Raw genomic sequence first — 23,989 nt, forward strand, 5'->3', positions numbered from 1 at the left:
ATACGTACCAGACATTTTATACGTCATTAGATTTAACATGGTAAACCATTACGCTGGTGTTGATGTTTTCTTGCGTTTAATATTTGCGATGCGAAAAACAAAGAAAAAATCCACATTGCGATTAATTCAACGTAAAAACGTGCAAACATCACGATAACGACGGGATTACTTAGTGTTCTGTGGCAATATCCTTATAAACACGGATGGTTAAATGCTAATTAGGTGGCTACATCAACCATGACATGTTGACGTGAAACACCGTGATAGCTCACTATCAACAGCCAGTAATAACTACAGATACCGCGGTAGTATTGGTAATAACTAAAGTATATTGGTGGAGTGTTACAGTAGCGGAGACAATGTACGGTCTTAGGATACAACATGAAGTAGGGGCCAGCTCTCAAGATAAGGCAGATGTTCTTCCGGGATCTAAAACAGGTAGGATTGACAGCAAGGCTAGCATGAAAAGTTACAGGCCAAATAAGGTATATAAGCCAAACAGTATTTTAGAGAAATGTTAATTACTGGAATCTATAAATTGATCAAATTGTTGAAATATAAAGTAAAAAAAATTGTGTGTGTGTTGTTGTAGCAGTAGTCGTTACATGTATATACATCAATGCGGAAGTAACGATAGACTACGGCTAGAGAGTGTGACGGGTAGGATGGTATTGTTATACTTGTATATATGGGACAAGGAAGTAATCCTAACCGTGTACACATACATACACATTATATGTTACATATTGACAATTTAATTTGAAGACAGTTCACCCCCTTTATCAAGACACACAGAACACATATTTGCACTTGTTATCTGGTCACGTTTTTCTTATTTTGCGAAGCGATATACTTTCATAATTTTACACCGAGAATTATTCAACTTTTACTATTTTTTTTTTTTTTTTTAATTTTTTTTTGTATGCCAATATGATATATCTAGGGAAACATGGATACGATAAAACCGATATTTAGATAATTTAGATGTTTATAAGCAGATTTAAAATTAATTTGAGATGACAAAGATACTTCATATATTGATATCTAAATATAATGCATTTATTTTTGTAGTACCCCTAAAGTCGGTAGGAGTTGATGTGACGATCAAGGGGTTCGTTGCCAACGTCCAATCGACTTTGACCTATGAGAACCAGAAGGAGGCTGCCGTGGAGACGGTGTTTGTGTTCCCGATCGACGACCAGTCGGCTGTGTATCAGTTCGAGGCTGATATCGACGGCCGTCACATCGTCGCGGAATGTCAGGTCAAAGAACAGGTGCACATTGTGTCTAAGGATAATGTAGAAAGAAAAATCATTGTACAAATGCATTCGTTCGATTTTGTATGTATAGGATTCTTGGTTGAAACAATTTTTTTCTATTCATTTAGCACATCATACATTGTTTGCGTGAATGTGATTGCATTGTGTATTAAGACTTCTAGATGAGAAATCAACAATACATTTACATATTGTCCTGGTAATGAAGTATTATGTTGGTTTCTTTCCAGGCCAGAGAAACCTATAAGGATGCTCTTAAAACTGGTCACACGGCCATGTTGCTGTCCGAGTCTGATACATCCGGGGACGTGTTTGAGTGTAAACTCGGCAATCTACCGCCTCACGGAGCTGCCACGTTAACCTTCTCCTACGTCACAGAGCTGACCACCGGCAGTGAAGGGATAGTGACCTTCACATTACCTACGGTCCTTAACCCGAGATACACTCCTCCGGGTAAGGTTCAAAGATTTAATCAAATTGAAAAAAGATGTCAAACAATTATTAGGAAAGTTTTAGCAAATATACTGTATTCACCGGAATTAGCGCCCGGTACTTATTTATGAATCAAAATGTAAGTTGTGGACGAATAAGGTCAGCAACATTATAGATCTTTCTGTACTAATTGTATGTTATTCTGAGGCGTATTATCATGTCGTGATTCATATGAAAACACTCGCAAGCTCATGCAACATGGGAAACAATGCTAATGTTAGAGGCATCACATGTTCTAAACATTGTTAAATCCATGGTATGGAGCGTTTATACAATTTCAACTCTTCTTCAGAAAAAGTTTATTTTATTACTTAAAACTGTGAAATTAAATTTTTGATAGACTAGAACCTGACGGGTATAAATTTACATGATATGGCCGTTTTAAAGGTGCATGTCTTAATCACCCAAATATACAATCTCATTTTGCGGTTCCTGTTTCAAAACTGTTTCGTAGATATTATCTTTCGCAGAATTCAAACATATGTTTTTGAAAAATATAAATGACGTAAAACTAACGAAAAAGAAAGCATAATGAAAGGAAAATAAAACTTTTATAATCACGTGGATAACATACACATTCATATATAAATTAACGTCGTCGAATTTCAAATACACCCTTCGTTCACTGTACAAGTATTATTGATTTTTTATTTGACAGGTTTTGAGATGTCCCCTCCCTCCTCTGACGCCATTCACTATACAGACATTCTGTACCAGATACGATTTGTGACCAAGGTCGAAGGTCAACATTTGATAAAAGCAATTGTGCCAAAGATGGACATGCTGAAAGTGGACTTGGCAGAGGACAAAAAGACAGCAAATGTAAGATTTAGTTATCAACATGGTTTTAACATAGGTTTATTGCAAAGGTATTGCAAATTTCGTTAAATCTTCTGAAAAAAAGAAAAAAAAAATCGCGTGGCTATGTTGATACCGTAGTGCCGGTTTAACTATAATAATTTCATTGATATGAAAAAAATTCGATCTGATCTGGCTTCAAGAGCATGCATAACTTAGACAATTCATATTACTTAACGGATGGAAGTTTTGCAGTTTCGCAATCATATCAATGTCTCGTATATATCATCCCGGCGAATATTTGGATATACTTATATTCAGATTAGCAACAAATTACATACGGCGTAACATTACAGGTAACCCTTGACGATGCCACTAAATTCAAATTCGACCATGACCTTTCCCTGACTCTGGAATATGAAGATGTTTTTCAGCCGACTGTTATTTTGGAGAAAGGGCAAAACAGCAAAGGTAAATTTTATAGGCTTTTCTTGATATAAACTTTATAGCTTTTTAAAGATATCAGTTTCATTTCATCCTGCATACATTCTGTATGGATGGTTTGCATGATATAAGGGTTATCTCCCATTGTGTATGATATAAGGGTTGTCTCCCCTGTGCGTGATATGTGGAGTGTAGTGAGAGCGAGCGTGTTTTGGACGACTACGTGATTAGAAGAATATTATGTTTCCCTCAATCGTAACAAGGTTTCTAATTGGTTTAAAATGTATGTTATCATCCTAAAACGTAATATTTGACGTTTGTGGTATCGTTCCTGAATGGCTGATACAAATAGACCCTCAAAATTTTGGATTTTCACGGTAACATATTGAGTTATAACTACACGGTTTATTTATAGTACCGTCGGATCTTTTTTATATCCACATAACGTTTTTTGAAGTTTATTCTTGATAATTTGTTGTGTCGTTTTTACCAAATACGTGTCTTTGAGAATAGTCCTGAGTCTCAACGGCACATGCAAGAATGTTATATCGATCTTGGTTACTGTTTCATTGTTTACAGAAGGATTTCTGAAAAGTGACGTTGTTATGATGGACTTCCTGCCCGACTTAAGATCCGTACCAGAACTGACAGAAGCAGAATTTGTCTTCGTTATAGACTGCTCAGGTATGAATTCAATCGATTATGTTTTATATTTTGAAATTTTTAGCAACACTTGAATGAATCTGAATACAGTGTAAATTGTCAAATTGTACCTCTTGCATGTGAGATATACCATATTAATTTAGAAATCCTTGATTTCCATGATAAAACTATTGCGTTTAAGTAGAATACTTTATCGAAGATCGGTCCATATTTTCTTTGCTAGCAAGTATGATAAGAGGAGATCGAATCGCGAAGGCAAAAGAAACCGTTCTACTCCTACTCAAAAGTCTGCCTGTAGGATGCTTCTTTAATGTGGTAGCTTTTGGGAGTTCATTTGAGTGGTGGTTCACAAGGTAAGTGACGTTCATAACGTTATTGTAATTGATACATGATATATCCTGTAATGAATTGTTTATATGGGTTATGTCAAGGTAAGTGCCATTAAGTTTTTTACGAGAGGAAATGATATTTGAAAAAAAAGTAAAGGAATGAACGAAAGTGATTTGTTGTTGATTTTTATATATTTTGTTTTTCATTTCCCCATATTAGGAAAAATAAATTTAAACTATTGATATATTAAGCTCAATTATGAATATATAGATATGTACCTTTATGACTTTTGAATATAATGCGTTCAAGGGTATGTAAATGAGATCGGAGTATGTTGAAAGTAATAAGGAACCATTGAAAGAGTGACATCCTGTGTGAGGTTATTTATTGTAACGGAACTGGCCCCAAGACTTCAAACCCCGACAAATCTCCATTAACTGCTTGGGAAATGAAATTTGTTTTTGTTTTGGAAAAAACCTACGTGATTTTCTTAGCATTTAAGAATGTTGCCATTGATACAGAAATGGGGAAATTGTGTATTCCTTGATTGAATAGTACTTCTTTATTAGGAATTGCTACAAATTTCAAAATGCATTATAACAGAAAGGTTTATTAAACTGACAATGTGTAACGTCCGCCTACATAATTGTCAAGCAACATTTGTTGTTCTGTAGTTTTTTTGTGGTGAGATCACTAAACTTGCCATGCCTACATTATTGTCAAGCAGCATTTGTTGTTCTGTCTGTTGTTTTTGTGGTGAGATCACTAAACGTGCCATGCCTAAACTTTTTCGAAACAAATTTATTTCGCAGTCAAAACATTTTGAAATTATTTTTATTTATTTTTTGCTGCAAAACGTGTATATGTTTGCGAAACCTAATAAACCGCGAATTATACGAAATTAATCGCAGGTCCGAATGAGTTATTTTTACGGATATCGATTTTTATTTGGAAATAGCTTTTGTGATGAGATGATAGAATGGCCGAACATTCTGATCAATCAAATTAGTTTTCTACAATTGTTTTATGATAATAATAAAACTTTACATTTAATTATAGTTCTATGAAATATGACGAAAACAGTTTGGAGGAAGCACTTAAACTACAGAGAGTTTTGGACGCTAACCTTGGCGGTACAGAAATACTGCGACCTTTGGAATCTCTTTATGCCAAGGTAAGTAGTACTACAATATGATGATACGAGGACATATTTGTGGTTAGTTGAATGGGATAAACGGCCTCTGAACAGCTAGTGTCAATTAATCGTGGAATGGTTCTTGGTAATGATGGAGCAACCCCCGGTCACATTATACTGACAACGGGCAAAAACATAATGGACCAATACTGATGTAATAAATTAATGTTAACTAGTTTGTAATTAGCGTATAATTTTGCGCAAAAACTCATTCGAAATGGGTTGCATTAAAGCATTTCCTTTCATACATATTACATACTATCTGGAGTTACCCTTAGCATGGTCTCATCAAGTGTAAAGTTGAGCGGGTACTGATTTTTAATTTTCCCTTTTCAGCCACTTCATACAGCCAAATTACGACAGGTAAGTGGCTTTATCAATTTATTTTTCCAATTGGAATCTAATGAAGCTACTGTTCTTATTGCTAATGCATTTGTCCAGATTAATCTTCATTAAACAAAACACCTTTATTTGACAATAAACGCACCAAAAGAACCAAAAGAATAGGAAGCTCGCAATTTTGATGTTCCAAAAATAAAATCCGCTGCTTTATGTTTAGTGATGAGTTAATCATATTTCTTCTTAAGAACGTTTTGTAGGATCTTTTTAATTTGTTACAATTTTACTTTCATATTCAAGTGAATATTGCAAAAATAGTTAAACGTGGAAATAACTGGTGATACGGTATTGCTATAAAGATTATCAACAAATTCAGTCTGAAATCAACACATTCAAGGTGGCTTGATTTTCAAATACTTTTAGTATATATTACTTGATATTTGAAGGTGTTCCTGTTGACGGATGGAGGCGTATCCAACACCAACCAAGTCATCACTCTGGCGAGGAAAAATGCCGACAATACAAGGTCAGTGACAGTGAAAGTTTGTTTGTTGATTCTCCATCCTTTAACTGAACTATGTTTGCAATGGTGGAACCATCATTTGAATTAATGCTCACTTTCTTTCTTCATCATGTATTTTTGTTCAATTTCAGAATCTTTACCTTTGGTATTGGAGAAGGAGCATCCACATCACTCGTAAGGAATGTTGCTAAGGTTACCAATGGGTTGGCCACTTTTGTCACAGACAAGGAGAAACTGCAGAACAAGGTGAATATGTAGATAACGAGTTCAACTTAACAAAAACATAACATGTAATCAGATAACATCATTAACAGGTTATGACTGTTCTAAATCATGCCATGCAGCAACCGGTAACCAACCTAAATCTAGAATGGAATCTTCCACCAAGCTGCACAGCTATCAATATACCTCAACAGGCGCCAGTTGTATTCAAGGGACAGAAAGTTATCATTTATGCCCTGATCAATGGAGTAGAACACCTAAATGAGGTAATTTATCCCCCCCTCCTTTTTTTTGTCTATCAGAAGTACGACGGGTTCAAGAGTAATATAAAAATTTAGGTTTTGACAGAATATTTCGGTTTACCATACACGGAGACCGAACATAGACACCACCTTGCCATGTGCATTGGATGGGTTGTTTGAAATTTTAAGAAACGCTTTTTATCAAATCCTTGACTGAGAAAATGATGTGCAACGGAAGTGGACCAGCTGGTTATAGATTTCTGGAAAGATAGTTCTGCTTGGTGTTATGGTAGAATGGTACAGCGAAGTAGCATTATAAGTGTAAATACATTTCGACAAGTATATTTACACTAACCATCTGCAAGGGAGGTTAACCACTGGTTATTCTTTATTTGCATATTACAGAGAGACTGTTTCATTTTATGACATTTACAGGATACTAACCCGGCTAATCAAAAAGACTACAATTAACAGGATGATATTTGCAAATGTTCTTTTTACAAAAGTATTTTATCCATTACATGTAGTATATGGTAAATAGACTAGCAGCACTGAAGTGTGTCATCACTGCATCAACTGCCCGTCTGGCATTCTTGAACGTTTTCCATAAATTGAAGTTCGCAGTTGATCACCGTTGATCGCAGTAAACTTGCTGCCTTCCGCCATATATATGTTGCCGACTATAATAATGACGTCACAATAGATTATCCCGACGTCATTGAATTAGGAAACTCTCGTTACGCTATATTTGGGTACGACTCGACGTCAAAAGTTATTATGACGTCACATCTAAAGGGAGTTTCCCTCTATCTAATTTTGAAACGTGGTTTTCGCCGCCGATTTCGGGGTTGATACCGCAGTTGATTAATACTTCTGAGAAACGTATCGGTCAATCAGAATACAGCAAAAAACACCAGTAATATAATAAATATATATGTATACAGGTTACAGGGTATAAAGTTCTTCTCGGTGTAGTCGCATCATGCCAGAAGAAAGTAGCGTTTTAAGTGTAAATACATTTTGATAAGCATATTTACACTTTCCATCAGTTCTCTTGTAAAATGATATCCATTTGACTATTTCTTGCTTAACATTATATTTGTGTCATTTTATTATGTTTACATATGCCCCTATATGGTCAATGGGAGTTGTGTTGCATTCAAATTAGACAATGGAAAGAGGAATCTTTTCTCTGCTTTTCAAACTCTTCTCAATGGGAGTTGTGTTGCATTCAAATTAGACAATGGAAAGAGGAATCTTTTCTCTGCTTTTCAAACTCTTCTAAATACTACATATAAAATCTGAGACAAATAGCTTCAGTACTTTCTGAGAATTAACAGTAACAAATTTCAAATATCAAAATCCAAGTTGGAATCCCGTTGGCCATTTTTGTCACCAATCTGTCCCATAATTCAATATGCACAACTAGGGCCCTAGGGGAGCCAGTACATAAAACTTACGACAGATCCCTTAAGTACTTTTTGAGAAATACCGGCAACAAACTTCAACTTTCAACTATCAAAATCCAAGATGGCGGCCTGTCCGCCATCCTGACCACCGATCGGTCACAAAATACAATATGCACAACTAGAGCCAAAGGGGAATCTAAATATAAAATTTGAGTACGATATCCTCAGTACTTTCTGAGAAGTAGTGGTAACAAACTTCATTTATCAAAATCCAAAATGGCGGCATGTCGGCCTTCTTGTTCACCGATCGGTAACAAAATGCAATAAGCACCATTAGGGCCCTACTTAATTCTTTCAACAGATCCCTTCAGTACTATCGAACCTTCATAAAAAATTTAAATACAGTTCCTTTAGTACTTTCAGAGAAATACCGGCAACAAATCTCAACTATCAAAATCCAAGATGGCGGCTTCTCCGCCATTATGTTCACCGATCGGTAACAAAATACAATATGCACAACTAGAGCCCAAGGGGAGCCTGAACTTAATACTTGCGACAGATTCCCTCAGTGCTGCAGAACCTTCATAAAAAAGTACAGTCCCTTTAGTACTTTAAGAGAAATACCGGCAACAAACTTCAACTATCAAAATCCAAGATGGCGGCATGTCGGCCTTCTTATTCAACGATCGTTATCAAAATGCAATATGCACAACTAGGGCCCAAGGGGAGCTTGAATTTAATACTTGCGACAGATTCCCTCAGTGCTGCAGAACAATCATAAAAAAAATTAAGTACAGTCCCTTTAGTACTTTCAGAGCAATAGCGGTAACAAACTTCAACAATCAAAATCAAAGATGGCGGTCTGTCGGCCATCTTGTTCACCAAAATGCAATATGCACAACTAGGGCCCTAAGGCTACCTACGTGTGAAACTTGAGAAATATCCCTTCAGCATTTTCTGAGAAATACCGGTAACAAGACGGACGGTCCAAGGACGAAAAGCGATTCCGTAAAAGAAAATGTTATGGATATGAAGAATTTAGACTTGTGATCTATGAATGAATGAATGAATGAATACATTGAATATGTCTGTATTAAATTGCATTCATACCACCTTTAACGCAATCAAAACAACGTTCAACCTCTATATAGATACATACCTGTGATTTTTCATTTTTAGAAAACTATAAATTATCTTAATTATTTTAATTTTATGTTTTTCTGTTATTTAACTATTTTTTGTTAAGGACACTCAATGTTCAGCAGTTCTAAAAGGTGACATTGGTAAGGAAAATTCAATACACTACACCCTGAACTTTGACCTCATGACCGTGGTCAAATCTGACGACTCATTTCCTGTCCATCGTCTTGCAGCAAAGACCCAGATAAAAGATTTCGAGACATCAGGTAACCATATGGTACACTATTAGTGGAGCGGCTAAGGTCGATTTTTTGACAAAATCATTCAAAGTTTGAAGAAAGCAAGAAACTTTGCATGTGACCTCTTTAGGACATAAGGTTTCGAGGCCCCTGGCGGCCGCCATATTGGTTTTCAAAATGGCCGTCAAAAACCACCTTCTGCGACCAATATCTCGCGTTCTTTACCAGTTAGGCCTTAATTTAAAACGTCTACACCCATATTTTTGACACTTAGGAACATTCTGAGAGTGTTAAACGTCATGTAGAAGGACCGCCATTTTGTATTTCAAGATGGCCGCCACCTTTGCGAGCTATATCTGTATATAATACATCTAATGGCTAAGCTTACTATAAGCAACTAAACACTTGCAAATATAGTGAGAGTATTTATATTTTTGTAGTGTTTGATGCATGAATAATTTAATTCTTATTTTAACTTCAAAATGACCGCAATTTTAAGATCCAAGATGGCCGTTTGAATTAAAATTGTCTCCGTATTAAAGTAAAAAGTTAAAATGCTGATACATATGAGATGCCTTGAATGATCTTGGAATAAATCCCTGAATTTCAACTCTACAGGCGTCATCAGATGATCATATTTCATGTGCTTCATCAAGTCCTCAATTCGAACATCCTTCAAAGTCACAAATCAGCAGTGTTTGACCAAATCTCTCTCCATCTGTGGATTACACCCAGCTCTTACCTTGTCGTTTCTACTGCGATCAGTCGGGCGCCTTCTCTCCTGTTTTGACAGTACATCTTCAGCTGATTTCTTCTCACTGTCTGTTACTTCCAATGTTGGAAATAGCTTTTATGTTGAACATGCTGGAAATAGGAACACCGATTCCGACATTCTAGGGTATTGATATCTTCTACCAATCTTCATACTTCGGCTTCCTACTTTCAAATCCCTCTTAGTGTAACTCCGATGAAACTGTCAAGTTATCCATAACCACACGTAAGAGTTATTGTGGTACAATCAGCAGCTGAACTATCGGTCCTACTTTTTGTCACATATCGATGTCAAACTAAACTGAAGTCGGCAAGGTTCCAGATGACAATATCAATAAGTTAGTTTTCAGTCTATGTGGTTCCCAATCTTGATGATACTCTTTATCATCTCCACATTTTGCACTTCGTTTTAATGACCATATATACTAGTTCTCTTGTTCTCCATGGCTGCTACTTATTTTCATCCAGTTCTTGGTGCTCTGTGCATGTTTTATACTAGTTCTCTTGTTCTCCATGGCTGCTACTTATTATCATCCAGTTCTTGGTGCTCTGTGCATGTTTTACTGACAGTGGCTTTATGTTTTTTGTGGAATTAGTTTGCATCATCTCTCTGTTCTCAATTCAACTTCTCCATCTTTATCTCCTAAGCCTGCAATGGAATTGGTAGTTCTATCTCGGAGGCACAGCTAACATTTGTAAAAATAAATGTCATAGAGGTACGTATGACTATCTTCGCAATGACATGTTGGTGGTTAATTTCTAGGGCCACTACTGTCAAATTGATAAACGGACCACAACGCATCATGTCAGACCATGTAGACATCCAAGTTTTGGCGGCAAAACCTTGCTATGAACTTACTCGAAGTCCTTCCTTAAGTGGAGTGCCCTGATGTTGTCGGAGTCGTGCAGGATTGCATCGAACCAATTTTCCTGGCACTTTATCTGATTATCATAGAGGGAATATCTTCCACTGAACCCACATAAAATTTCCTGAGACGCGGTTGACGGCCGGACATGAACGTGGCTATGCAATATGAGTGCGGCCATCTCATCCATGAAACCTTCTTCGGTAGACGAATCCCAAATGGTCTTGCATTTATTACTTCTGTTTGCAGTTCTGATATTTAAGTGAATCTTCCTCACGTAAAGTATTTCGGATGCCTGCCAAAATGATTTCGTTTGAATATTTTCAGATAATTCCCTTATCCCTTAACCATTAAATGGTTGCAGTCATAATAAACCATTTGAAGCCTTGCCTTCTTGCTTAATCCAAATATATTCTTTAGCCGTCATGAAAATTCCCTTTCTTCAGGCAAATACGATCTTCCGTTCCACATTAAAAAACGAGATGATCCTCGATTGTTTTTGTTGTTTATACAAATGTAATTGGTATCTTTCGGAAACACCTCCTCTGCTCTCTGCAGTTTATCCGATATCCTATATCTCTTTAAATGACATTAATGAGTTTCCACAGAATCTTTTATAATGTTTGGGTACATCTTTCATTTGTAGACAGTGTAAGGTATACCAATAGGATATTGTACTGATGTAGTGAAGTCCTCCATCAGAATAGGCTATTTCCAGTTACATGATATAGCTCTTATATGAGTGTTCTTTCCACAATGACAAATATTGCTATCGTGTAAAATTTGATTCTAGAACTACAAATGTATAATTATCTTTTTGGCATGAAAATCGGTGTAAGGCATGCTTTCCAAGCTGTTGTAATCTGAAAGAGTTAAAGGTCCGCTACCTGTCCGAAACGATGAAATGGTTAAACGTTTTCTAATGACCGTAGTGAAAGTCAATCACGGTGTGTTTATAAGGACGGCGTCGGGGATCATAAGCGACCCGCTTTATGGAAATTAACGTTTGCATTTAATTTATTTATTAAGATTGGTACAGAGAATAATGGTAAGTCTAATATTTGAAGAAGTTAATACCACTTTTCACGTGATGTTTCCGAAATTATCAGCAAATTTGGTTAATTGATGTACCTTTAAATTAATACTGCCGGACATCTTGAATTTCAGATTAGAAGCCATTTTGAAATTCAAACAAGAATCGAAATATTTTGTATCAAACGCTACAAAATATAAATACTCATTGTATTTACAGTTTTTTTATTAACTTAAAGTCAGCTTAGCAAATTGTTATACATGTATTATTATTATAGACAGATAAATGTAAATGTAGTAAATTGGCGGCCATTTATAATCCAAAATGGCGTCTTTCTACATGAAGTTTAGCACTACCAGAATGATCCTAAGTAATAATAATAACGTAAGATATGGGTCACAGAAGGTGGTTTTTGGCGGCCATTTTGAAAACCAATATGGCGGCCACCAGGGACGGTGATTTTTTGGGGTCCTTTTTTTCCTGGAACCTTATGTCCTTAAGAGGTCATATGCAAAGTTTCATGCTTTCTTCATACTTTGAACAAGTTTCATGCTTAGCCGCTCCACTATATACATGTGTATGTAATATATAAGACTTTGATGTCTTTAAAGTGATATGTGCAATAAATTTCAAATTTCAACATTTTGTGAATTGCAACACATAAAATATATAATGTATCTAATTTAACACTCTTATGTAAAAGCTCAAAATAAACTTAAACCAAAACAATCAATGTTTTGTGGCACATACAACATCAGTAGTCCACACCATGTAGCGCTTTCGTGTGAATAGGAACAGATATGATACCAAACATCAGGTAACTATATGGTACGCGATGTTTACGTAATATAAGATATTGACGTCATTGAAGTTATATGTGCAATAATTGTCATACTAGCAAGTTGAGAAAAACGTTTAAATGTTGTTCACCTCCATATCTTCCCAACATTTTGAGAATTGCAACACATAAAACATAGGTTTAAATTTAGCACTCTTAACTAAAAGCTGGAAATAAACTTTGACAGTATTAACACAATACCTTACATTTAAGCCTACCAAGCAGTAAACTGAGCCAAACAAAGAATCAAAACAACATGTTTTGTGGCACGTGCAACATCGATAATCCACACTACGAGGCTGTTTCGTGTGTATAGGACACAGATAGGACAATTTGATTAAGATACAGATCCTTATACCCACTCTGTTCTACGAACGTAGTGATAATAAAGATCGTTATTTTAATCAAATTGCAAATATGATACCAAAGCCATGCGGTTGAAATTATGGAAACCCAAATGTTTTAAAATATATGTATCAAACAATGAAGCCGTTCAGCTGTCTCATAGTGTCATAAATATCGTAAGAGTCAGTTTGATATAGAGACGAAATTTAAAGTTGTGCTTATATTTCCGTGAACAGGAGTTAATTGGACTGGATCAATAATTATATTTAGTTATTGAAATCGTTTAATACATTTCATATTACATATACACTTATGTAATATACTCTATATAAATCCTAATAAATGAAAAGGTCCAAGAACTGAAAACGTTTTTATTCAACTCTTTTAGAACAATGTAATTTCTGTATGATAATCTAAAATTTTCGGATACACTGTCGTATTAGAATCCAATTTTTTATTTAAATTGTCTTATAACTTGATGAAAATATACTTCATATAACCCTAAAAGACAATATTTTGTATTTCTTATAACTATTATTAAATATTTACAGGTGATGATAGTAAGAAAGGGGAGATAACACTTCTTAGTATATCGGCAAACGTTGTGTCTCGGTATACGGCATTTGTTGGTGTGGACAAAGACAAGAAGGAACTTGTGGACGGAGGTAGACTAGTACAAAGACGGGCTTTATACGGATGCCGCAGTGTACCTCTAGGAAATGTATTGGATGGTAGTTTGGTAATTAGTGTGAATAATGAATAATGAATGAATGCCGAAGATTGCCAAAGTAATGGTAATGGTGAAACATAGTGAGTGCGACATATCCTAATTACCTCAATTAAATTAACAAATACACCGCCGACAGAGCATAAATGTTACTCATCATTTAAACTATTATTGGTGTTTAATCATGTATAAATATGTCTAATTAACACAAAAATAATATCAAATAATTTGTTTTACTTTTGGTGCATGCGCAATCAGTGCTTCATTTCATATAGAACATAGTGCTACGGATTTTTTCGGGATGCAATTAATTATTTTTGATATTTTTATCTTAAAATAAAATTAGAAGCTCCAATGGCGGTAATGGTATAAAGTAAGCGTATTTTGTATCTGATGAAAACTACTAATTCGTCTGCTCTTGTTTTATATTGCGAAAAATACTATTTGTCGTCGGTGAAGCATCTTTGAGTATTTACAGGTTTACTTCGGTAGAATTCTGTAAACGTTAAAAACCACGAGGAGCCAAAATCAGTCGATAAATTTATCCCAGGTCAAACAGTTAATAAACATATTTAATAAGGCTAGAGCACATATGTCTCTCTCTAAACACGGGGTGATAATCAAGTGAATTGGTTTTGAATAACACGTGCAGAACTGAGGAATATAACTGGTTACAGTATTAATTGGTTGCAGCAACACAGTTTCAAAGAAGTTTCCAGTTTCCTAGCATTTGCTAGATTCATTTATACGAGATTTTACAAAATGGGTTATACGTTGAAGAAAGTTGGCTTTTTTTGCGTACATAAGCGAGCGGAAACAAATCGTTTCATTAAGGATGTATTCTTCTGAGGTTTCAATCCCGTTGAAGTCTCGTTTCAACATAGATAAAAAAGTTTTGAGATTTTTAAATAAAATCTATCAATATCTGTTTCAAGTTGCCAGATGCAAATTTTGTCAAAAAATTACATTTCTATTTTTAGGAGAATTTTTTATACGGGGATTTTAAGAAATGGCCCGTTTGGCGGCCATTTTGAAATTGTGTTTTTTTTCGCTTCAAGTAGAGCCACAGTTTTACCATTTTTACTGAAATTGTTTTTACTTAAATCATCACTGCGCCATCATTTTTAGTTGTATTGAGCTAATTTTTGCTGCAAATTGTTACTAGGTTCGTAGTAATCAAAATATTAAGCATTAATATGTGAAATGATACACTTTTGTGACTTTATTTTTACATTTAATGGTAATTTGGGCACTTTTATTTTTTACTCTAAAATACTGAAAAATAACAAAAATCCAAATGGGACAAAAAATTAAGCACACGGACCCCCAATTTTTCTTCCTGATTTAGAAAGAGCAACCGTTTCCCTATTGATATGCAAAATAATAACAAAAGTTTAATACCAGAACGTTTTCTATAAAGGGTTAAATTTGGCAAAAATGGCTGAAAATGGTGCATTTGTAGCTAAAAATTAAGGGGTAGGGGTAGCATATGTTGTTATTCTGAGAAAAAAATATTAGTCTAATTGATCAAAACTGGTATATTTTTAAAAAAGACTAACAGAAAATGAATTCTACAAACATTCATACATATCAAACACCTCATTAGGAAATTATGGCTTTATTTCTATCTTATATGGTCAAAACGGCAGAATTCCCATAAAATCCAATATTTTGTCAACTAGGTATCTTTGAGTGACAAAAGCTCAAAAACGAGCGCACGGACATATGTTTTTTTATTCCATTTTCTTTTATGGTATGAATTCCTCTTTCCAAAAATCTGAGAAATTTTGACTTCTCAGAGGTGTACATCCTTAACTATCATATCATATGTACACTTTAATTTTGGTAAAGGATGTTAATCTGTGTTGAATATTAAGTAATGATCAATGATGCTGATGATGATGATAAAACTGATTGTGCGGATTCTTGAAAATGAAAAAAATAGAAATATCATACTTACTAAAACATCTATCCCTATTATTACTACGTTCACTAAAGGATCTGACACCATCCAACTAGGGGACACGTACTGATGATGTTAGAATTGGCTTATCGTATTCATGCATCCAGTATCCTTGAATTGTAGGGGACGAAATAGATTGCAGGAGCTGTCAGAATAATTTCATCTTGTTTAATTGAATAATATACCTTTGGTCAGCATCGTTGTAAAATTGTGGACAAATTTTTCATAAATCTTATCGTATATTCTGTTAACAATCTACTTATGTCTCATGTTGACTGGTAGCACTTATATATAATCCAATGTCCACCCAAGCTATTCTGTATTGAAGCTATCAATGTCAGTTACTTAAACTTTGCATTACAAGTGTAAATTTTTACCCTTCAGTTGTATTAGTACAAAAAGGAAGTAGGTTTTTATTGCATTGACTCAATATAGGGTAAACGAAAATTAGAGATTTGATACCCATTTTGATTCATCTTCAATAATATCAGGTATTATGTGTAAATTTGGGTTTCCCTAGGTAGGGGCATGTAATATTATGTTCCAGGAGCTTTAGGTGAGTTGAACCCCTGTATTAAATTCGGCTGTAACTACTCGGTCTCCTCATTAGAGCTATTGTCCCTCCCTTTTCCTAACACAGTGTAAGGTTCACACCACAGTGATAAAGTGTAGGAGCCAGCTTCAGATGTCAACGGTGGCTATAGTCTACTGTATTTATTAGCAACATGGCTGGTTATTTTTTTTATTTTCAATACACCTTAAGTTATATTGACTATTTAGTATCTATCATATATTTCCTGTGTAAAGCTGACAAAGTAATCAGAAATCTGGACCCCGGGACTTAGTAATTTAAACTTATAAGTTACCAAGACCATAAACAACATTAAGAATTAGGCTGGTGTAGAGCATTGTTTATCATACTACTATGGTAACATCATGTATTCATACTCGCCTCACATGTGTATTACTCGTTTCTGAAGTTAATATCATCATTGTGATAACTATTCTATAAAATTGATAAAACAATTTATATGTGCAAAGGCATAGATAATTTCATATCCGAATAACGCAGGGATAAGGTGTAGGGGACAGCTTCAGATGTCAGAGAAGCTAAAAAGCCATTATCAACTCTATTGTATTTATTAGCAACATGACTGGTTAGGTTGCTACAATTTGTGTATGGATATTCTACATAAAAGGCAATACATATGTATACATTTTGCGATTTTGTATACTTTATCCCGGTATAACTAGGTATAGATCCCATTTATGTTTATATACAATATACAATGTACCTGAAATTATATTGACTGTTTAGTCTCTGTCATGTATTTCCTGTATAAAGCTGACAACGTAATTCAACCCTAACAGAAAGTTGGACCCCCCAACCTAGAATCAATGGTAACAGAATGTATTTATACTTGCCACACATGTTTCTGACCAATTAAGTTCAATATTGTGATAAATATTCCATCGCAATTTATGTGTACAAAGGCACGTCATTAAAACCATTTCATACCTGGTTTGTATTTTGACATATCATGCCCGGTTATTGTTTTTAGCTTAGAAACACCAAGGACTACATTCTGTTGAACATGTACACATGAGTGCACAGGAAATTCAGAACTAAAAGTAGATGGATTAAAATACACATACTGTTTGGTGGAGACATAGTCTCCACCAAAAAGTATGAGTATTTTAAGATGGATTAAAATACACATACTTTATGTCTCCACCAAAAAGTATGTGTAATTTAATCCGTTGTATTCACGGGTATTATTAAAAGTACTCGGAAGATTGACCTCCGATGTACCTACTTTTAATTTCGCGAATAAAAGCAATTCTGCAGTATTTTATATGTTAACCATGTTAAATTAATTACATTTGCAGATACGAGGACATCGTGGCCCTGCACCTGGTTCTAGTTATTCATTACACCAGTATGAATCAAGTATGTCGTGTATTTTACACTTTAAAACAATAAATATTTCAGTGTCCCAAAGAGAGATTTTTTTCGGAAGTTGGGAAACAATGATTAATCACGTTTGATTTTGTACATTATTCCTATAATTACTTATTGAGTTGTGCTGAAATTGTACTTCATATTAATTTTTAAGATTTTACATTCTTTTAAGATTTTACATTCTATCTTATATTGTAATTATCAATGCAAGGGTTTTAAGCGGAATGATTGGTCAGTTAAGGTAGGAAATTGAACCGTTGAAAAGTCACTATAATGGCATCGATACATACACTGTCCTCTAAAAGTACTGTTACATATGTAAAAAAAAATGCTAGCAGTTTATCTTTGAGGAAACTCCCGAAAAAAATTAATAATTTGAAGAATGTAAATGCCTGTATTACCAAGGTTTACATATTACGTACTTTATTTATATTTGTAAAACTGCACGCGTAACAGACCTTTTGGAAGGTGGTGTATTTGATAAAAAGGTGTATTTCTATTTTACTGAAGCGTATTAAACTGAATTGTAATTGACCTCGCTTTATTAGTGTAACCTCCTATTAACAGCCAGGGTAATGTAAGGACGTGCTAGGTTTGTTGGTGGATGAAAGCCGGAGTATCAGGAGAAAAAACACCAACCAGCCCGACATGGGATTCAAACTCGCGACCCAGAGGTGTCGAGACATCTTAACCACTCGGCCACCGCGGCCCCAATTGACCTGGGTTTTTTTTTACATTTGTATATGACAAAAAATGACATCACTGTCTTTTGTCATATACAAATGTAGTTATGAGAATAAATACATAGTGCAAGCTTTTTTAAGAGTCTGCTATACGGATTCATAACGTTTTCATTTTTATGTTTTATGTTATTTATTGGTCTTAATATTCTAATTTTTATTTCGAAGGAAAAAACATCCGAAAAAAATCCCGGCAGAAATCCACCGATAACGCCAGGAAACTAGCTTACCTGCAGCCCTTGCCTTCGCGGGGTATACATACACGCAATCCTGAAGAGGACGTGTTGTATGGAAGTCTTCGTTTCACATCTTGTGCAGGGCACAGGGGTGGAGGGCATCCATCTTCCATTGAACATGGCCGAACATCAGGTGTTATGACTCTGATAGATCTACAGAAATTTGACGGGAGTTGGGTGCTGGATCGTGAATTTGCTGGAGCACTTCATTTAAGTGAAGATTTCCTAAAATCAAAACTTCCAGATAATCTTGTAAGTATGATCTAATAGTCATGTTTCCTGGCCGTAAACATCTTTGTATTAAGTGGTAGTTTTTGCTCCTGCTGAGCGCTCATCATATAACGAGCAGGACGACTGGTTCTCCCTTTGTCAGTATAATGTGGTACAATGTTAGCGTTATCGCTACATTTAGAATATGTCTGTATCCCAATGCGTTCATACCACCTTTTACGCAATGAAAACACTGTTTAATCTATATATTTACATAAATAAGTCCCTTTTTATGTTCGTGATAATTTAAAGCGATCTCGGTTGCTAAGCTGGGTAATTGCGGTAGTCAGGATGACCGAAGATATAGTTCCCATTGGTGAATGTTACAGCTGCAGTTTGGTTTGAAATATTACAATGACAGCTTTCAATTATTTCTAAAATATGTTTTTTTTTTCAATTTATCATTTATCGTTATCGATATGTCTATTTCGAATAAAAATTGAGATAACCGAGGCGGAACGACTACCGGTATGTATCGTTGTCATGGTAGTGATGCGGTCCGAAGTGAAACGAGCCGCCATATTTGATTTTCAACAGAGGAAAGTTTCTGTGCTGTAGCCTATTGATGGTATGACTGTTGAGCTGCTGAATGTTTGTCATGTATGTATCGGTCTACGAACGCGATATAGACTAAATTCTTCATAGCCATGTCTTCGGAGGATAGACAGTCAAGTGTTTGTATGTACGTGTACGTGTGTAGGCCTATTTTGAATACAAAGACAGGGGTAAAGCTGATGATACTGTGCGGATAGGCTACCTGTAATATTTTTGTTTCTGGAATCCTGTACATGACCTGTTTATCTATTGTTCGCTTAGACGCTCCCAGAATTGTTCTCTGACTATCAGATATTCTGTATATTTAGGCGAGATGAGTGACCGTACACTCATACTGACGTAACTATGGAATTTCCCGAACATTCTTGAGGAAAGCCCCCGGTTGTAGCCCCGACCGGCGATTCATTTTGTTGTTTATTACCTTTACAATGCCTGAACACATTTTTTGTTTCGATGTCAAATACATATTTAATTGGATCTAATAAAATCTTTTTATTGTTAATATGAAATCCGTCAATTAATGACGCATAATCATACGCTATTTTGAACCAACTCCCCTCTTGTTGACTATATAGGGGCATATGTAGATATAAAAATATGATGCAATCATCAACGCAGAATGATTGTCTAAACTGTATACATGTCCTGTTAATTACCTATTAGTCTATCAAAACACACTGAATAGGTTTAGCACATAAATGTTTTATAGGACAATTCCTGTATCCACTTTAAGCTTTTGTCTCGATATTCCTACATGCATTTTAATCTTTTTCTGAATAATTAGAAGACAGCATATTGAATTACGGTATCGTCTACTGTGTAAACTGTCTGGTTACATGACAATGGGTCATTACCGTTTGATATTATGATTAATATATAATTACTCCATCTTACAGGACACATCAGTCAGGGCATCAGATTTAGGTGTGGCCTGTCTATATATAATTACTCCATTCTTACAGGATACATCAGTCTGGGCGACAGATTTAGTTGTGGTCTGTCTATATATAATTACTCCATTCTTACAGGATACATCAGTCTGGGCGACAGCTTTATATGTGGCCTGTCTATATATAATTACTCCATTCTTACAGGATACATCAGTCTGGGCGACAGCTTTAGGTGTGGCCTGTCTATATATAATTACTCCATTCTTACAGGATACATCAGTCTGGGCGACAGCTTTAGGTGTGGCCTGTCTATATATAATTACTCCATTCTTACAGGATACATCAGTCTGGGCGACAGCTTTAGGTGTGGCCTGTCTATATATAATTACTCCATTCTTACAGGATACATCAGTCAGGGCGACAGATTTAGGTGTGGCCTGTAAATATATAATTACTCCATTCTTACAGGATATATCAGTCTGGGCGACAGATTTAGGTGTGGCCTGTCTATATATAATTACTCCATTCTTACAGGATACATCAGTCAGGGCGACAGATTTAGGTGTGGCCTGTCTATATATAATTACTCCATTCTTACAGGATACATCAGTCGGGGCTATAGCTTTATGTGTGGCCTGTCTATATATAATTACTTCGTTCTAACAGGACACATCAGTCAGGGCATCAGATTTAGGTGTGGCCTGTCTATATATAATTACTCCATTCTTACAGGATACATCAGTCTGGGCGACAGATTTAGGTGTGGCCTGTCTATATATAATTACTCCATTCTTACAGGATACATCAGTCTGGGTGATAGCTTTAGGTGTGGCCTGTCTATATATAATTACTCTATTCTTACAGGATACATCAGTCTGGGCGACAGCTTTAGTTGTGGCCTGTCTATATATAATTACTCCATTCTTACAGGATACATCAGTCGGGGCTATAGCTTTATGTGTGGCCTGTGTATATATAAAAAAATACTCCATTCTTACAGGATACATCAGTCTGGGCGATAGATTTAGGTGTGGCCTGTCTATATATAATTACTCCATTCTTACAGGATACATCAGTCTGGGCGACAGATTTAGGTGTGGCCTGTCTATATATAATTACTCCATTCTTACAGGATACATTAGTCGGGGCTATAGCTTTATGTGTGGCCTGTCTATATATAATTACTCCATTCTTACAGGATACATCAGTCTGGGCGACAGATTTAGGTGTGGCCTGTCTATATATAATTACTCCATTCTTACAGGATACATCAGTCTGGGCGACAGCTTTCTATATATAATTACTCCATTCTTACAGGATACATCAGTCTGGGCGACAGATTTAGGTGTGGCCTGTCTATATATAATTACTCCATTCTTACAGGATACATCAGTCTGGGCGACAGCTTTAGGTGTGGCCTGTCTACAGAAGAAGTTCGGCTCTGAAAAGACGCTTTGGGAACTTATAGAGAAGAAGGCATTGGCATGGATGTCCTCCCAAAATCTCGCGGGAAAGACAGTGAGTGAACTTGTCACACTCGCTCACGATATCCTGTAATCGCCTCCATATTTTTTGTCGGACGGAGACGAGGAAATATGTTTCGTATAAGAAATATTTCAGTGTTTTGGCTGTGATGTAGATGAACTTCTTAAACTCATACTTGTATTTATAATTCGAGTGCAATATATATTGGTAAAGTCTGAGAACGATTTACGGTATATCGAGATAAACGTAGCTCTAACAAGTAGACAATAAAATGTTACTATGGCGACATCAGAAACAGACACTCTAACAGAAAACTCAACAATACTTACCAAGAATCCGGGCATTTACACTCAGATTGTATATGTACAATGATAAAGTATTTTGTCGATTGAATTTAGGTTTTGAGATTATGTTAAAACATTTAATTGTTATTAATTCCTGTGTTATATACATATATCTAGATGTTATGGTGATAAGTGTGCTACAGGGAGAAAAGTTGTGTTGTTTTAGGGAATATTTGTTAGCTCATCTTAAGTGTTTATACATAGTATTTAGTAGACCTATTCCATACATATACGTATATGTAAGTCATACATGTACTATGGTAATAAAATCAACCACTGAGAGTATAAATGTAAAAGGTAGGAGTTAATCATCTATGTATATTTATAAAATCTGAAGCCGGAATATTAATCCGGAAACATCGACATTATATCGGAATATACAGTAGAGGGAACAATGTTCTATTTCTACTATATATTTTATGCAGTTTGACAAAATTTAAACTCAGTTGAAAGGATTCGTTTTTCAACTAAAAATCCTTAAATTTCGGGTGCGCATAGAAAACGTTTTGCAGATACCGTAAATAATCATTGTAAAATTTTCTGTAGCTTAATTCAAGAGATATTCCATGTTACATTTTATAGATTTCAACAGCAAAATTATGAAGTAAGAAATAACAACAAAATGACGTCAAAATTGTGTCAACCGTATGTAAGCGTCTATTTCACAAAAACGATAAAACATAACGGAGATATATTTCAAACATATCAAGGCGATTTGAATAGTGGTGTACAATTTTAAGAAAAGATGATGAAAAATGATATCATTAAAGAAAAATTAAAATTAATTTATCAGAACGCATGAAATATATACTGTAGTAAAGGTATGACATTTTGCAATACGTTTGTACGTGCATTATACCTGTTAAACTCAATGTTTATTCCGTTGTCCAATTTACCTTGTGACCACTATACCTTGTACCAACGAGATCTCCCTCGCCGCAACAAGCCCGACACAAACCCAGGCTAATCCAGGAGGTTTCTATATCGTTATCACTCATGTCTACACTGGTTTTTTAAATTTCATTATTAATATTTTACTTTATTTAATATATTCTACTTTATTTATTTATGCTTATAATGTGAAGCTGCTAACCCAGGCTTATAATTTGTAAGATTTTTTGTGGTATTGTACCATTTACACAAAATGTTATTGTCTTTCGCAAACAGTAAATACCAAGTATCTTAAATAGAGACAGCATTTGTAATAGCCTAATTCCATGACTAATTTTAGATTTTTGTGTTTTTTTTAGAAACGCAAAGCTATTAAACAATAAACAAGAACGTAAGAAAGACAGAATGATGTCAAGCTCACTAATTATTATCTACCTAACCACATACAGTCTGTATACCAGATATTGTTTTATACTCAGTTTTACAATGGAACCTTTGTTCATTACATTAATAAAATATAGTTTTGTCGTTCTTATTGTTAATACAGGTATTCACTACGTGTATATTGTACACTATGAATGTACATTGTAAATTCATTACGTTTATACAAAGTCTAAATATACCAAACAAAAGAGATTGGGGTTATTTAATTTCACATCCCCTGAACAGTCAGTGTCATATGGGGGACGTGCAGCATTTGTAGATGGAAGAAAGTGGGTCTATTCGACAATCTGATTAAAATACAGATCCTTAAAAAGT

General features: G+C 35.1%; 1 protein-coding gene across 2 annotated transcripts; it reads left to right on the forward strand.

The window, feature by feature from the left end:
- LOC138309372 (von Willebrand factor A domain-containing protein 5A-like) lies at positions 1-23,758 on the forward strand. 2 transcript variants are annotated; one of them, XM_069250553.1, is made up of 17 exons: positions 1-438; positions 1,072-1,274; positions 1,508-1,730; positions 2,428-2,591; positions 2,924-3,038; positions 3,591-3,695; positions 3,898-4,027; positions 5,064-5,178; positions 5,536-5,562; positions 5,985-6,064; positions 6,193-6,307; positions 6,376-6,549; positions 9,181-9,340; positions 13,718-13,905; positions 17,747-17,807; positions 18,728-19,047; positions 20,715-21,180. In XM_069250553.1, the coding sequence occupies exons 1-17, from the start codon at positions 360-362 to the stop codon at positions 21,171-21,173; spliced, it is 2,718 nt and encodes a 905-aa protein (XP_069106654.1). In that variant the 5' UTR covers positions 1-359; the 3' UTR covers positions 21,174-21,180. The 2 variants fall into 2 exon arrangements, with proteins under 2 accessions (XP_069106654.1, XP_069106655.1); XM_069250554.1 differs by lacking the exon at positions 20,715-21,180 and adding an exon at positions 21,894-23,758 and having other exon boundaries at positions 8-438.
- Positions 23,759-23,989: the final 231 nt, after the last annotated feature.

This window comes from Argopecten irradians, chromosome 15, assembly GCF_041381155.1.
Source record: "Argopecten irradians isolate NY chromosome 15, Ai_NY, whole genome shotgun sequence".
NCBI lineage: Eukaryota > Metazoa > Mollusca > Bivalvia > Pectinida > Pectinidae > Argopecten > Argopecten irradians.